This window comes from Anopheles nili, chromosome 2 (assembly GCF_943737925.1).
Source record: "Anopheles nili chromosome 2, idAnoNiliSN_F5_01, whole genome shotgun sequence".
NCBI classification, from domain to species: Eukaryota; Metazoa; Arthropoda; class Insecta; order Diptera; family Culicidae; genus Anopheles; species Anopheles nili.
Window position 1 is genome coordinate 16,874,662 of NC_071291.1, and position 15,189 is coordinate 16,889,850.

General features: G+C 52.4%; 1 protein-coding gene across 1 annotated transcript; it reads left to right on the forward strand.

Annotated features, from left to right (window-relative positions):
- Window positions 1-3,897: 3,897 nt before the first annotated feature.
- On the forward strand, window positions 3,898-12,465 carry LOC128730759 (uncharacterized). Its single transcript, XM_053823841.1, has 4 exons — window positions 3,898-4,363; window positions 4,462-4,573; window positions 7,527-7,666; window positions 10,070-12,465. Exons 1-4 carry the CDS (start codon window positions 3,898-3,900, stop codon window positions 12,463-12,465), a joined length of 3,114 nt encoding a protein of 1,037 aa, XP_053679816.1.
- Window positions 12,466-15,189: the final 2,724 nt, after the last annotated feature.

Here is a 15,189-nt window from a genome sequence, read left to right on the forward strand (position 1 = left end):
TACCGGCCCGGTCGTACCGGCCTTCAGTCATTTGGCACTGCTCCTGACAGATCGGTTTCCGGCTGCCGACTGCGACGAGTCTTTCGCGCGTCGGGACAGATGTTCTGCGGCACTTAAACAACCCACTTAACCCACAGTGGACGTCCCCAACTTTACAGTCTCTTAACAGCCGCCCGGCAATAGATTGAGGAAAGGCAAGGGATGGAGGAAGGCGTTGCGGGGTAAAGAAGTGGGAGAAGAAAAGGAGAAAGAGAGAGAAAAATTTAAGGATATATCTTTCCCAAGAACCGAAGAGCCTGTCAGCCAATTCTGAAGGGGTTCGCAAGGGGTTGCGTCGCTTTCGGCAGTTCATGCCACCACCACCACCACCACCACCCCCTGGGAGCCTTCGCCGGTCCTTTTGTGTGCTTAAGTTTCTGTACGTGGGCAGGCGAACGTGTGTGTGTGTATGCGTGTGTGTGTGCATACCCGTAAAATGAGCTTTGCCGTGCAAAATCCCATTTGCGCACAATTGCGCCTGAAAGTCGGCAATGGCACCGTCATCGGTCGGTGAGCCCATCCAAAAGGATATTGGGGGTGGAAAGCTCCCGGCTGGTTGGGTGGTTTGGTAATGGCAGAAAAGGGAAGAACCCATCGGGAGACACATTCCCGCGGGGCGTGGGGCAAGGGGCCGAAAATGGGAAGAAAAATCCAATTCAAATTTCCCAAAAACCCAGCCACCGTTCCGGAGCGTGAATACCGAAATAGCGCTCCCCGGGAAGTCCCCTTTCGATTGCTGCCGGGTGGTTCCGCTGCTGCTCCTCGACCGCATCTCCTTTTCCGCCTCCCCCCACCCCCTCTTCCGAACATCCGCACCCACCATCTCAACCAGCTCTCAACCCCTCATTTATCTCACTTCCCATTTTTTTCCTTGGCCATCCGGTTCTCCTAGCTTTTTTTTCCTATGCTCCACTTTGAGCCTCTGTCTCGTCCTCGCTCTCTCTCTGTCTCGCTTTTCTCTTGTGTGTGTCTGCCCGCACGGTGCCACGACGACGAAACAAACGAACGACTTAACACTCAATCGAGAGCAGCACTTTGCGATGGAGTGGAAATGTGTTTAATTAAATCTCCAACTTCTTTCCAGTTGATTTGATATTCAAATTTCGAAAATCCATTCCGAACAACCTATTTCGCTTGCCGCGGCGTTGTCCCGAGGCCCACCTCGCGCCCACACCCACTCTTCTCCATCACTCAAACGTGATCCTTAACGGGTCGTAGCGTTCCGGGGGCGTTTTTGTCTGTTTTTTTGCTTTTGCTTTTGCTTTTGCTGTTGCTGTTGTTGCGAGCGTGTTTGTTCACTTCCATCGGTCTTCTGTGCGCTCCTTGTTTCGTTTGTTTCTTGCGAAAAGCGACGCGAGAGTTAAATGACAAAACGTGCCGCGTGGCGTCTGGATTCGAGCGTTTCAATGGGACGAATTCGTCCTGCCCCGTCGGTTCCCTTTGGCGTTCCTGTTGCTCGCACTCGATAAAGCTGGGCGCCCTTACGCTTTCGCCGATGGTTTGCGTATTTTGACTTTTACGTTCGCTGGCTTCTACCTTGTTGGCGTCTGTGGCGTTGTTCGGTTTTCAGCAAGATTGGCAGCGAGACAGACAGGCTTTCATTAGCGCAAAATTTTCCACTTTTTTAGGGCACCTTTTCCGAACGTCCTTTCTCGTTTGCTTCTTTGCTTAGCCAACGCGTAGTCCTTTCGCCCCGCACGTGTTGTTTATTCTGCGTGAGGGAGGGTGTGTGTGTCTGTGTGTGTTCCTTTTTTCCACAAAAACTTCAAACCAGCTGGCAGGAAAGAGCAAGAGGATGTTTAATTTCGCAACAGATTTGTCCGGTGGCAGCATGTACACTTCCCCGGCATTTGGCAGCTCTGAAAAATGTACAGCCAACAGTGGGCGATGGTTCCAGGGCCACTGCCGCGAATTACACGCCACGCTAAGCTTATTCGGTTGCGTTGGCGTTAATCGAACCAACGTAACGGCCAGACAGTAATTGATCATTTATCGCGTCTGGGTGGTGACTATTTTCGGCACCGGATAATAATCATTACCGAGGAAAATGCGTTCTTCCCATCAAATGGGAAGCCATTCAAATGGGTGACGCATCCCGAGCTAATGATGATTACGAACATTAGCGAACAAGAAAGTGTGGTCGTGAAAAATTATTAAACCTACGTCCGTTTGAAGCATCCAAAACACACCAAAAAGTAGCTGGCTGCACTGCAGCTTCAATTACTTAACCTGCGGAGCAACGCGAGCTGAAAACCCGTTAGGTTTGATTTGATCCTGCGTGAAAAAGTTACTAAAAATTAAAAAAGGACCCCCCCCCAAAACCATAAATGAAAGCACGCGAACGCCGAAATGCGTGTCGTTAATTACCACGCAGCCCACACTCTGATGAATTATGCGAAAAGTGGCATGCGTTTTTTTCCGTTCTCCATTAAACGTGAATGCGACGCGCGCAATTCGCACGGATGCACCAACGAGCAAGTTTGCAACAGCATAATAGCACTTCCGAAGCGGAAGTGCACTTTTTAACTGATGCTTTCTCCACGTGCACGCACCACCCGCCACCTCCTTCGTTGGGTCAATTTCCCACCCACAATGGGATGGTGCATTTTCGCGCGCTTTCGAGCTCCCGCTTGGGGCACGAAATAAAGCAAAATAAAACAATCCACGTGGGTGGCTCGCTGCGACCGAAAGAGAACGGAAACGGGTTCCCGATGAACGTGAGCCATAACGAAAGCAATCAATAAGTGATTATTTTGCAGCGGAACTGAATCAAAAATGCAAACAAACACAAACAAAAAATCAACCCCCTCTACCGCGGGCTTCGTGGAATTTTCCACCGTTGGAGTGCTTTTCCGTGCAACAATTTGAGCTTTCTTTCGTCCCCTTGCGTCATCCGCGAGCCACGGGCCAGAGAAGTCACCCGAAGCACCATTCCTGCCGGTTGCAGTTCCGAGAGGCTTACACAATTGATTATCATTCCAATTGTGATTGTTTTCTCCGGTGATTTATGCGAACCAGTCCCCACGTCCGCTTTTCTTCTTACTCTTACCCTCGATTGCGCAGGAAACCGAGGGAAAGTTTCCCTTCACTCTCCAGTCGCAGCGGTCTCGCGCAAGCGCCACAATCACGGTGCGGCGAGTGTTTTAAACAATAATTTATTTCCTCCCTGGCATCCCAGGCATCGACAAAACACTTCCACTTCGCGCGCACCAGCGGCGCAGTACTTCAGGCACGTGGCAGTGAACTATTCGGGCGAACTACTATTCGGTTTGCCCCACCGGGGAGCCCGGGTTTGGATTTGATTGGATTTTCCACGAACCGTGAAGGATAGCGCACCCCCGTCAGGGGGGCAGTCCTTTTCCGGTTTCCAATTCCCGACGGTTCCAACCCAATCTCCGTTGATCGATCATCGATCGCTAGGATCAGGGGTAGGGTAGGGCAGGGTTCTATTTTACGCCCACACGCAGGAAAAGTTTCGCCCGGTTCGCTCACTTTCGCTTTCGGTTTTTTTTTTCGCAGGAACGCGCCACCCCTGAAGGTAGGCAACCGGCAATACGGTGGTGGAAAAATCAGACCGCCCTTCGAGCGCCCACGAGGGAAGCACTAGAAACGGGTCGGTTGCGTCGGTAATCGATCGATAATGACAAAATAACAACGGACGGCCGAGTCGAGTGCAGCAAGCACACGCACACACACACAGTAGAGCCAACCCGATCACGTAAGGGGTCAAGGGCTGCCCGAGCCGTCCGAGTGATTACAGTCGTTCGAACAGTTCGTACTCACAACTCAGTATCGGTGGCATCCGTCCATCGTGTAGGTGTTCGAGTCCTTCGCTCGCTTCATACAACCGGTGAAAGAATGTGTTGCTCAAGCCGTGGCAACCCCGGTTCGGCGGTGGCCATCATCGTTCTACTGACGTTTGCCATCGATCGAAGCCGTGGCAGTGTCGCACCTCATCCAGCTACCATAAGTGTGAGCTCGAGCGAAGTAACTGCCGGTAACATCGCACGGAATCGTGGCATAAGCACCAGCGATAGCAGCAACTATACCGATCGACCACAACGGGCGGCAACGGCTAGCGATGGGACGACTCCTTCGGTGGACTCACCGCTAGATGGCGCACCGGGTGCGAAGGACCGCAAGGATGCGTCTGATCCGGGTGCCCCACCTGAGGGACAGATTCCGCTGGAACGGTTGCCTTCGAACACGCTGCTGAAGTACACCGCGTACAAGGACGTCTCGATACTGCACTTTCGCATCCCGACCGACACAAGGACGGCCTACTTTAGCTTTAAGGCGTACGAGGAATCCAAAGGTGCCTTCCGTAAGTTGTGCCAACGGCGGGTTCTTTCAGGGCTTTCCTTGAGCTCGTGATTGAATTGTTCTTTTCTCTCTCTCTCTCTCATTCACTCTCTGTTTTAGAGCGCAACTGCAAGCCAAATGACATCACGTTGCACCTTAAGGCGGGCAGCTATCCGGTTATCAGCCCGGAAAATATCACCTTTCCGAAGCACTTTCTCGACGCGGACGAACGGTACGTAGTAGCAGCAAAGAGAGAGGAGCGAGTGACGATCGTCTCATTACATTTTGCGGTAATTTACGCTAAGTCCGTCTGTCTCAGAAGTGAACTCAGCAGCAAAAGTTGAGACCCTCCTTTTATAACCAGCGCTTGAGAAACAGGCGGGCGCTTCTTGAAAACTTAAATTTTGACCTCTCTCAAGGTCATCGTGGCCTGCGCCACGTGATCTTAAACGAACAGGACAACCCGTACTTCCCCATTACGGTTACAACCTCAAAATTCACCCGAATGTAAAAGACATAATTTCCAAAACCACCGGAAAGGAGACCTACCAAAGGAACGACGTGTAACTTACACACGCGGTCGCTGATCGAAGGCACCGTGGCTGCGGACCAACGGCAGTAAAACTCATCAAAAATTACGTGACAAATGTTGCCAAAGCTATCATCAGTCAACCGCAGCCCGCCCACCTCACGAACCGTGGGCCGGAAAAGTTCTGCACGCCAAAGTCTTTAACGAGCGACGCACGTGGCGATGGGAGACGATACGAGCCGTGGCGGAGGGAAGCCTCGATGGTCCGATGGTCCGCCAGGCTTGCCGGAGGAAAATCACAGGTTTTCCAAATGTGCGCCCCGTGGGGAGGGCTTTTCCCGGGACCTCACTTCACGGGCGGCGCATTGCTTTATTTCGCAGCAAAAATTATGCCCTCAAAGTCTGGTGGTGGGTGGAAAAAGTTATTTGTTAAGTTCCGCCTCCAGCCGGTTGGAGGTGCAGGATGGAGAGACAGAGAGAGAGAGAGAGAGAGAGAGAGGGGGTGGAAAGGCCCGGGATAAAAGATGCGTAACCACAACCAAGGTACGCGTCGCGCGCGGTGCTCTTTACGCGCGCAAGGAATAAACATAACTTTTCCGAACGAGCACCAAAGTTTGGCCGAATGCTTACAGCACGCAGGGGAATGGGTGCAATGGGGGAAGGGGGCCTCCACCGATGGCGCGCTGCTTCCGGGGGCGGTGTTCCGGAAACAATTTCGAGCGCACGCGAAACCCCGGAAAAGGGACGCAACAGCAACAATTTGCCTACTTTCAGGCGCCTTCTCCGGTTCCTTTTGGCACCGGGTGCCGATTGTCCATTATTGGTGTGGAATGCGTCGGTGGAAATGCTGCCGGCTCGCTGGACCCGCTCGCTGGAAGCTGTTGCTCGGCTCCGGATTGACGGTCCAAAATTTACGGCCACTCGATTGCGATGTAAGCCCTTTTTTCGGCCAGGACGAGAGCGGAGAACCCGAGAGGGCGCATAAATCGTGCGTCATTGAGGGCCAGAGATGATCCTTTTCCTGCTCCTGGGGGCGATTTATGGTGAGAGATGAAAGCTTTCGAACCAGCGTCACGTTTTAACGAGATGCCGCCCAACCTGTGGTACGGCATTTTCCACCAACAACCGGCAGCTGTCGTTTGGTTGGTTTAATTAATAGAACCACCTCGTTCTGGTTGTCGTTTCGGTCCACGTCTCCTAGGTGCTGGGGGCTTTCAAGAATGCCAAAGATACCACGGTTGCTGGGAAAATCCCTCCTCACTCACAACCGTCCCGCGAAAAATCACAATCACCCCCCCACCAAAAGCAACACGCCAGAGTCCACGCCGCAAGGACACGCCAGCATCGACGCTTCAGAGGAAGGTGCAACTTTCGGAAAACAAATTTCCAACGAAATTGTATTTCCACCCCGCTTCCCGGGTGCCCAGAGTGGAGCCCGCGGGAACGAGCCTCGTGAATCGGATCACGCAAACCGACAAATTCGATCGCATTTCGATACGTCGCATTACGTGCACGGCACAAGGGGCTCCATCATTCGTCGTCCTTAGCGTCGTCGTCGGAGACAAAATCCCATGAATATCTAAACGCTCTCGGTCGGTCGCAGACGATCCAGAGAATCGAGCCGGTTGGAGTCACGGTCAGGAAAACAGTTCCCCCCACATCCTTTGGATTCGTCCTTTGGGAGCGAGATTTGTTTTCCCTTTTTCGGGGTTTTGTTTTTTGGCAAAACCCGTGGAAGCAAGTCACATGAAAATGAAACACAGCTCGAATCGAAACACAGTAACTCCCGCGCATAGTTTTCGCAGTGTTTCCCTCCACCTCCTTCTCCTCCTCCGCGCACCCATGGGGCACCGTTCCCTCCCCGCAGGAAAAGCGCACACGAGCACAAAACGCGCCAAGCGGAAAAAAAAACTCATCATAACACCGCCCGGTGCTGGCGCGCAAAGAAGCTGCCCGAGGAATCCGAACCGAAGGCTTCATTCTCCCCTTGTGGCCTTTCCCGAAGCTAATGCTATTTTGTGCTAGTTTATTATATTTTCCACCCCCACGGCGTTCGCTGCTAGCTTCTCCGGGTTTTCCCGGGTGCCTCTGAGCCGGGGGGGGGGAGGGTCCAACGGTACGATATGGAAATCGGCGCGGCCGCCATATTTGCATAGTGCGATCGCCAGGACCGCTTCCGTGCCGGGGGGGGGGGGGAAGCTTTCGGAAAAGACGAATGGCGTTGAAATTTGATTTACAGCCATCGTCCACCGACGCGCCCGTCTTACTGCCGGGTCAGGAAGGACCTTTCGGAGCCAATCGGCAAACGATGACGAACGAACACGCCGCGCCTTGTGGGAAGCATCGTTTCGACTTTTCCATTTCCCGCACACCCACAGCAAGCACACATACTGCCATTGTTGCCGGTGGGCGGTGGGGGATGGGTCCTTGCGAGATTACGCAACAAACCCGTAGCAGGTGCAGGTCCGTTTCGAACCGTTCCGGGGGCAATCAAATGTGCCTGCATTGGGTTTCGCCCGCAAAACCGTTGACAAATTAATCGTAGTTTAGCATGTTTCAGAGCAAATCGCCCCGAGAAGCGAGAGCTCTTCTGACTCGGCGCATATCATTCACTAACCACACACACGTGTACGTTTGTTCATTTCCCTCTCGCCAGGTTCGAGATCCACAGTCTGCAGTTCAAATCGGACAGCACGACGCGCCGGCTCAGCATCGAAGGACCACATCCTGGCAACTGGTTTGCCGTGGCGTTCATCAGCTGGACCGATCCGAACAACGAGCGGATCGAGCAGCAAGGTAGGTAGGAATGGGACAGTGGACGAATGGACGATTTCCCGGGAACGGCTCCACATGGGTAATTAAATCGTGGCCAATGGCGTCGAACGGCTTCCCATTTCCCGCGTCACGAGCGATCAGGAGCAAGCGAAGGATGAAGCAACAGCAAAAAAGAAAATGAACCAAACTACCAACGCGACGGACAATTTTGGTGGTGGCAAAATTGTCATCTAACAAGCGTACTCGAGTGCGGCACCGGGTCGGGTCCGGGTCCAACCCGCAAGAACACGGTGCCGGTGGAAAATGGTCCACCCTTCCGGGGGTTGGCGGGTTTATTCCGAGGCTGGAAATGCAACCCGTCCAAAACGAGCATTTGATTGACTGTCATTATTTGTAATTAGGCTCGAAATGGAGCCACACCCGGAAATGGCGCCTGCGGGAAGAGTTGGGGGGGGCAGCGGGTGGAGCGGGAGGGGAAGACGAAATCATCCGTGACAGGCCGAAATGTGAGTCTCTCAATCAAATTAACAAATTGCTGGCCAGTTGGGATGGTTCGGAAAACAGCTCGCTGGAAATTGGGACCACACCGGCGATGTCACTCAAGCACAAGCACAATGCGGGTGGGTGGTGTGGGAGGAGTGGGGAGGGAGAGAAAAAACTGGCCCAATTTCACACTCACACACACACACACACACATGGGAGATTTGCAAAAGATGTGCACGTGGGAAATGGTGGCAGGTCGCGATTTTCTGTGCAATTTTCACGCGCATGATGCTGGCGCAACCGGTGACTACCAACTCCCAAATGGAAGGATGTCCTCCCCCTCCTGAGGATGTGTCCCTAGTGTGCGTGCCACCCTTGTCACCTCCTCCCACTCCCCACTCTCCCACAGCAAAAAGGGTAATTAAAATTTAACCCAAATTTGTGTCCCTTATTAGCGGGGCGACTGTGCGCGGCTACAGCCGTGGCCCAATATCGAACCCGGTAATCAACCCATTCGTATGTTTTACACACCCTAACGACAAGGCCATTAGTTTCGAACTACCAACCAGGATCAAGAGGAAAGAAAAAAAGAACATGGACGGTTGCGGGCGCTCGCACGCGGGGATTAAAATGGTATAATCGGAAGCATTAGCATTTATAGTGGCTGTTCGCGTGGCTCGGGGTGGTTGCGTTATCCACCGATAGGATGTTTCGTACTTCAAAAGGACACACGCGACACTTAAATGCATCACGTTCGGGATATGCACGTCGTGGATTAGTGGGATTAAAACGTCACTGAATCGTCGCATTGAATGACGCTGAATTTTACATCGCCGCGCATTTTGAAAATTGAACCTTTTTCCTTGATCGGAAAACCTGATCCGAAGCCAAAATGGCGCGCCACCACCCGCCCTAGAGCACTTGTGCGTCTTCACCACGCGTGTGTGTGTGTGTGAGAGTCACCTTCCAGACGACTCCGGCACCGGCGCCGGCAGACAAAAGCGCCCTAATGAAGTGCCCTTAAACTGGAACAACATTGACGCAGCGAAATTGAATTCTTCGACCGGTTCCTTCGCATCCTTCCCACCGGAAGCAACCGTCGCGGTTCGGTTCCGTGGTTGCGTTCGTCGTCCGCCCGTCCCGAGGTTTTGTGCCGTTAAGTGTTAAGTACGAAATTAACTCCACGGTCGCAAGCAAAAGGCACAAAAGCTAACCCACGGGGATGGGAGGCAGAAATAGAAGGGAAAGTAAGTTACGCTAAAAAAAAACAAGCGTTCCACTCCCAACTCAATACCGGGTAATGACTAAATTATCCCCCGTGCCCGTACCACCGGCGGCACCGTGCAATCTTCGATTCCATTTCCATTCCATTTGAGATAAGCGCTTTTCCCACCCGGTTTAAGGAGCTGAAAGCTTTCCCAGCGAGCGCCGAGAACATTCGCTTGCAATTGTGACGCGTGCTGCACTCGAACCGAAGGGGGGAGGGCCGAGATTTTGCTCCCGGGTGGAGTTAACGGGCGTGGGGTTAAAACTTTTCCTAGCGCGATAAGAAATTTTGTGCCGCTTTCCAGCGAGGCGCTTTTCCCGGTTCAGTTCAGAAACGGTGGCACGGTGGAAATTGAACTGTTAAAACAGGGCCTCCTCAAGGACCCGGAAGGCGTGGGTGGAGTGAGATAAAGAAACAAAGCGACCTGAGCGAATGGGACCGGGATTCGGGGGGGGGGGGGGGAACACACACACACACAGAGACAAGCACACCAACACAAATCAGACGGTAGACTGTAGCAGGGAAACGGTTAAAGTTTTTAATGATGTTGGCGAAGGTAATAAGAGTGGGTTGCCTTTTCGGGGAGTGGAGTGCGGTGGGGTTTTGATTTTTCCAAGCTTTCTCTAATCAGCGCGCCATCCTTCCCGCATTTCTTGTTTCTTCCATCCACCCAGGACTCGCGGCATCCTGCGAAACGTCACTGATGTCCGAAATGGCCGTCGTGAGCGCTCAACCAGTGATGCTAAACGTGGACGTGCGCCACGAAGGACTGCTGACGGCTGGTGGGCAGGATGAACCGCGCACCTTCAAGTTCTTCGTCCCGAGCAACGTGTCCATCGTCACGTGGCGGTTCTACATCACGCATGCTTGTACGAACTGCACCGATGTGAGCTTTCACGTGCAGGCTAGTGCATTGCCGACGGCAAGGAACTACCTGCAGAACGCCATCATCTGCTCGAACCAAACCGGAGATGTCAGTATCGACTTCTACCCGCACGAGGCCATGTGGCACTACGTGGACATGGAGTTCCTGCGTGAGAACGTACCGTCGGGTGTCGTTGCTGGGGGAATAGTAGCCGTTGGTGGTAACCATGGTAACGAGACGACGAACAGAACGGAAGACAAGATCCGGACGGCCTCCGAGAAGGTAGATCCTGACACGACACTAATGTACGCCGTGGAGCTTGTGTTCCATGGTCCTGATGCTGCAGCTTCTGCCAGCCCGGAACAAACTCCCGGAAGTTCCACATACGAGCAGTTTGAGGCTGGCGTTTCTGAGACAACCCCAGACACGTTCGACGGAAGTGGTGATGCTCTGGCGATGGATAGCAAGGTTCTGCCGAACCGCACCTTCGATCGGTACCCGGTGTTACGCCAAACGTACCGTGAGTTCTTCATGTTCGACTACGATCTGCTGCCGGACGTGAATGGGACGGTACCGGTGACACTTAACCTCACGGCTGGTGTACCCGCTCTGATGCGATTCGATGTGAATGACGTGTACGACATCGGTGGAACGCTTAGCTTCGCAGTCGCGATGCGTCAGGATCTGAAAGGAAGTTTGATAGATGCACGGCACGATTCCACCAACGAACACGCGGCCGTTGTCGCGGAAAAGCTAGTTGATGTGCAGGAGGAGTTTGTGCCCGAACTTCCGGCGGCGATGACTTCGACCACTACAACCACAACCACCACTACGACGACGACAACGACAACTCCGGGAACTCCAACGAAGGCACCACGTGCAGGAGCAACTCCAGCCAAAGCCAACCAGACGGTGATCGTGTGTCTGAGACTCGAGGAACCTGGCATTCCGACGTGGCCAGATAAGTGTGTTTACGGGCGACATATCTACCCAGCTGCGATCGTGATCAACAACACGGATGCGGACACAAACACGGGCCTAGTGCATGTTCCGTTCCCCGAGCCTGGCAGCTGGTTCGTCACGCTAGGACTCTTCTGCCATGGTTCTGACGCAACCGCACGCACAACGATCATCGACAGTGTGAAGGAGTTCGTGCGAACGTACCGTACCGCACTGGAGGCGATGCGACCGCCGTGTTCCTGTACGGATCGGCTCGAGTTCTACCGCAAGTGTCTGTCAGACGATGGCTGTTTGGCTGGGCTTAACGAAACCGAGACCCTGAAGGTGAAGGAGTGCATTATGGACGCGAAATGTACCGGTGGTCGATCGGACGAGATGGCGCGTAAATTTGAGCAACATCACAAGTACGCTACGGAGCAGAGTGTCCAGGGTGGCGTTGCTGATGCGACCTGTAACTCGAGCGTGGTGTTCACGATCTCCTCGAGCCCGTGTGTGGCTGGCAGATGTGGAAGGTTTGGTCGATGTTATCACTACATGTCGGGTGGGTTCGTGTTCTCGACCTGCCTGTGCTTGAGGAACTACCGTGGGTGGGATTGTACCGAGGACTCGCAGGTACCCTCAAGCGCGTCCATTCTGCTGGCATCGTTGATGTTGACACTCTCCAATCTGCTGTTCCTGCCAAGCATCTACTTTGCGGTTCGTCGTGGCTACCACAGTGAAGCCGTCATCTATTTCTTCGCGATGTTCTTCTCGGCGTTCTATCACGCGTGCGATTCGGGTGAGGAGGAGTTCAGCTTCTGTCTGGTGAAGATCGGTGTGCTGCAGTTCTGTGACTTCTACTGTGGGTTGCTCGCGATCTGGGTGACGTTGATCGCGATGGCCAACATCCGGCACCAGTTTGTGTCGCTGTTGCACATGCTCGGTGCGATTCTGCTCGCGTTCGGTACCGAGCTGAACAAGCAGTCGTTGTGGGTGTTCCTGGCACCGGCTCTCACCGGAATTTGTCTGATCACCGTCAGCTGGGGGTTGAGGTGTCGTAAGACGAAACGGTGCTTCCCGGCGCGTAGCTATCTGGCGCTGTACCTGCCCGTCGGGAGTGTCCTTGTTATGGTGGGGTTGGTGTGCTTCGCGTTCCTGCAGACCAAACAGAACTACCACATTGTGCACTCGATCTGGCACATGGTGATGGCGCTGAGCATCTTGTGCCTGTTGCCGGATCGCAAGACGTTCCAGCCAAAGTGCTAGCATACGGTCAGGATCTACCTGCTGAATTCGGGCTCACCCTCGACGTCGACCCAGTCCCAGTCGATGTCCAGCTCGATGTCGTCGGCGTCCTCGTCCTCGGCTACGTCGACCTTCGCCAACACGGCCGCCACCACGACGGCCAGCTGTTGTGGATCGACCGTAATCGCACCGGCATCGCCTCAGCTCACCCATCGGTGTACCGTGTCCACGATCACCGACGAACAGGGTGTCCTTTTGCGTGGCAATCAACAACCGGCCACGGAGCAACCGGCCCAACCGTAGTGAACACCTGCTTCAACTGATCACGTTCTTTATCCTTGCACACGCAGCGCACAACTAGACAGGGAAGGAACACGAGCAGAGAGAGAGAGCGCGCGAGAAAGCGAGTAAGGTGCAGAAATGGAATTAAATCCAGCAGCGAGGTAGTAGCACAGCACTTGCATCCCCGTTAGCACCGTTAGCTGTTTAGGGAGATCCTTCAATATTCCTGACCCTAGTTCAACTCTAGCTGGCGCTCAAAAGCTCAACTACACCCACTCCTTCTTCTACGATATGATGTGATGTTATCCTCGTGTCTGTCTGCATAGGTGTGTCGGTATGTGTGTGTGTGTGTCAGTGTGTAAGTGTACGTGTACGTTGCTAGTAGTCCTGCGGACGAACGGATGGCTGCACGTTGCTAGCTAGAAGTAGAAACTAAGACTAGGACTAGAAACAAGTAGGCTATGGAAAAAGAGGGTGATAGTTTTTTTTTAAACTCAATTCCGTGTAATGTTCGTCCACATCCCGGTGTTTCGGTGTTGCTGTTGTTGCGTCCTATCGACCAGAGAGCTGAGGAGCTGGTCAGCAGCAGTAGCAGCCACATCCACCGGGTGATAGCTGTAAGCGTGGCCACCCCAAGCACCTGCGGGGGTTTTGCGAATTAGCGCAGGATAATGTGTAAATGTGACGCATGTTTACTCTCGCTCTCTCTCTCTCTCGCTGTTTGTCTCTTTCACACACACGCACACACTTTCCTGGGGCTGATTTACACCGATATCGATATCGACCATTGTTTGATAAATTCATACGTGCCTTGCTGTAGTAGACGTTTCACCCGGAAGTCGAAGTGTGAGGAAGCCTTTTTGTAACAAGGAGGCACGCATCGGGCGCGTGTCCTACCATCGCATCCTGCCAGCGTCACACATACCACATACACGCGACATGGCAGCTCGTTTTTAGTGGGTCCTTTCGTCGTTGCCCGGCTCATGTTTTTCTATCCGGATTTCGTTTTGGCACTTGATGCACGATGCACCTCGTTTCGTACCCGTACAGCACGTTATCTTACCACGTCTGCTAGGAAGAAGCCAACCGATGTAGTAGCGATATGATAAATATATATACACATATTAATAGATATATATATATATATATGAAACACTTTCTAGCTGAATACGAGAAAAAACGGATAAATGTAGTGTAACTTTACCGGTAGAGCCCCTCCCGAGAGCAAACAAGGAGCAGGACAGAGCGCAAGAGACCGACGGATAAAGGATAATAATTACTATTTACTATGCGATCGAGCACAGCGGAGGATAGTTTTTTTAGTTTATTGTAACCTTACCGCTTAACAGCACGAACGAGAGATCGCGCGCGCGCGAGAGAGAGAGAGAGCGAGATAGAGTGATAGAAAGAAAGTAGGAGGTAATTGAAGTGAAGTAAGCTCACAAAGTTTTTCACGTCCAGGCACAGGAGAAAGATAAATTTAATAAAATAAACCCTACCGAGCAGCGGGCCGAAACCGAGCGCGGTGAAAGTTCGTTACAAGCGTGCGGCACCGGCACGAACCGGAGGGAAAAATCGCAACGTTCTGCAACGAAACTTTGCAGCTTAATGAACGAGAACTTCCACCGGTTGGGGCACCATGTCCGGCTGTTTTAACACCGCGCCTGGAGAGAGATCGGTAGAAGCGGGAAAACGGAACAACAATGGCGGCTCAAGTGATTAAATGTGAGCCACCACAGTGAAACACAGTACATCATCATTCATGCCTTGCCGAATGAAGCGAAACGGCAACAGAAAGGCGAAAGCTCCGACTGTTTCCTTTCTTTTTGTGTGTGTATCTATGTGTAGCCGGAAGAGCTGTGTAGAAAAAATCCTTCGCGACGCAACGCCAAGTTACCAGGGATTGTGAATCCATTAGGCTAGAGCTCGATGTGTTTAGAGAGTTTAGAGGTGATATTGTTTCGAAGCCTTCAAGCGCCCATCCTTTTACGATCGATCGAGGCCAACACACTAGCTATCGCAAGTGAACGCGACTTTCGTCCGAAGAACAAAATTGAAAGCAATTGTAAAGACTGGAATCCCGAACGTTGTTGTTTTGTTCTACCGTCGATTTTCCTCCTCCGGGCAGTTCTTTAAGATATGCTCACCGAAAGGGGTGAAAAAAGGAAACCTAGGAGCGATTTGTTCCCCGAAAGGAGCAAGTTTTTGTTCGGGCGCCATTCGTTAAGCACAAGGAACAGCGATGAAACATTACTGAATAAATAAACCAAAGCTCTCTCAAGAAGGCGAAACAATAGTTGTACTAATCGATTGGGGATACATTTTTGAAAATCTGAAGATTATTTTCAATAAAACATACCACTAATTGATTAAGGATGCACTAAGAGAAAAAAAAGTAAGAAAAAAAACTGCACAACTACTAAAACACACACACTCAACTGCAAAGTAAAGGGAAAAATTGAG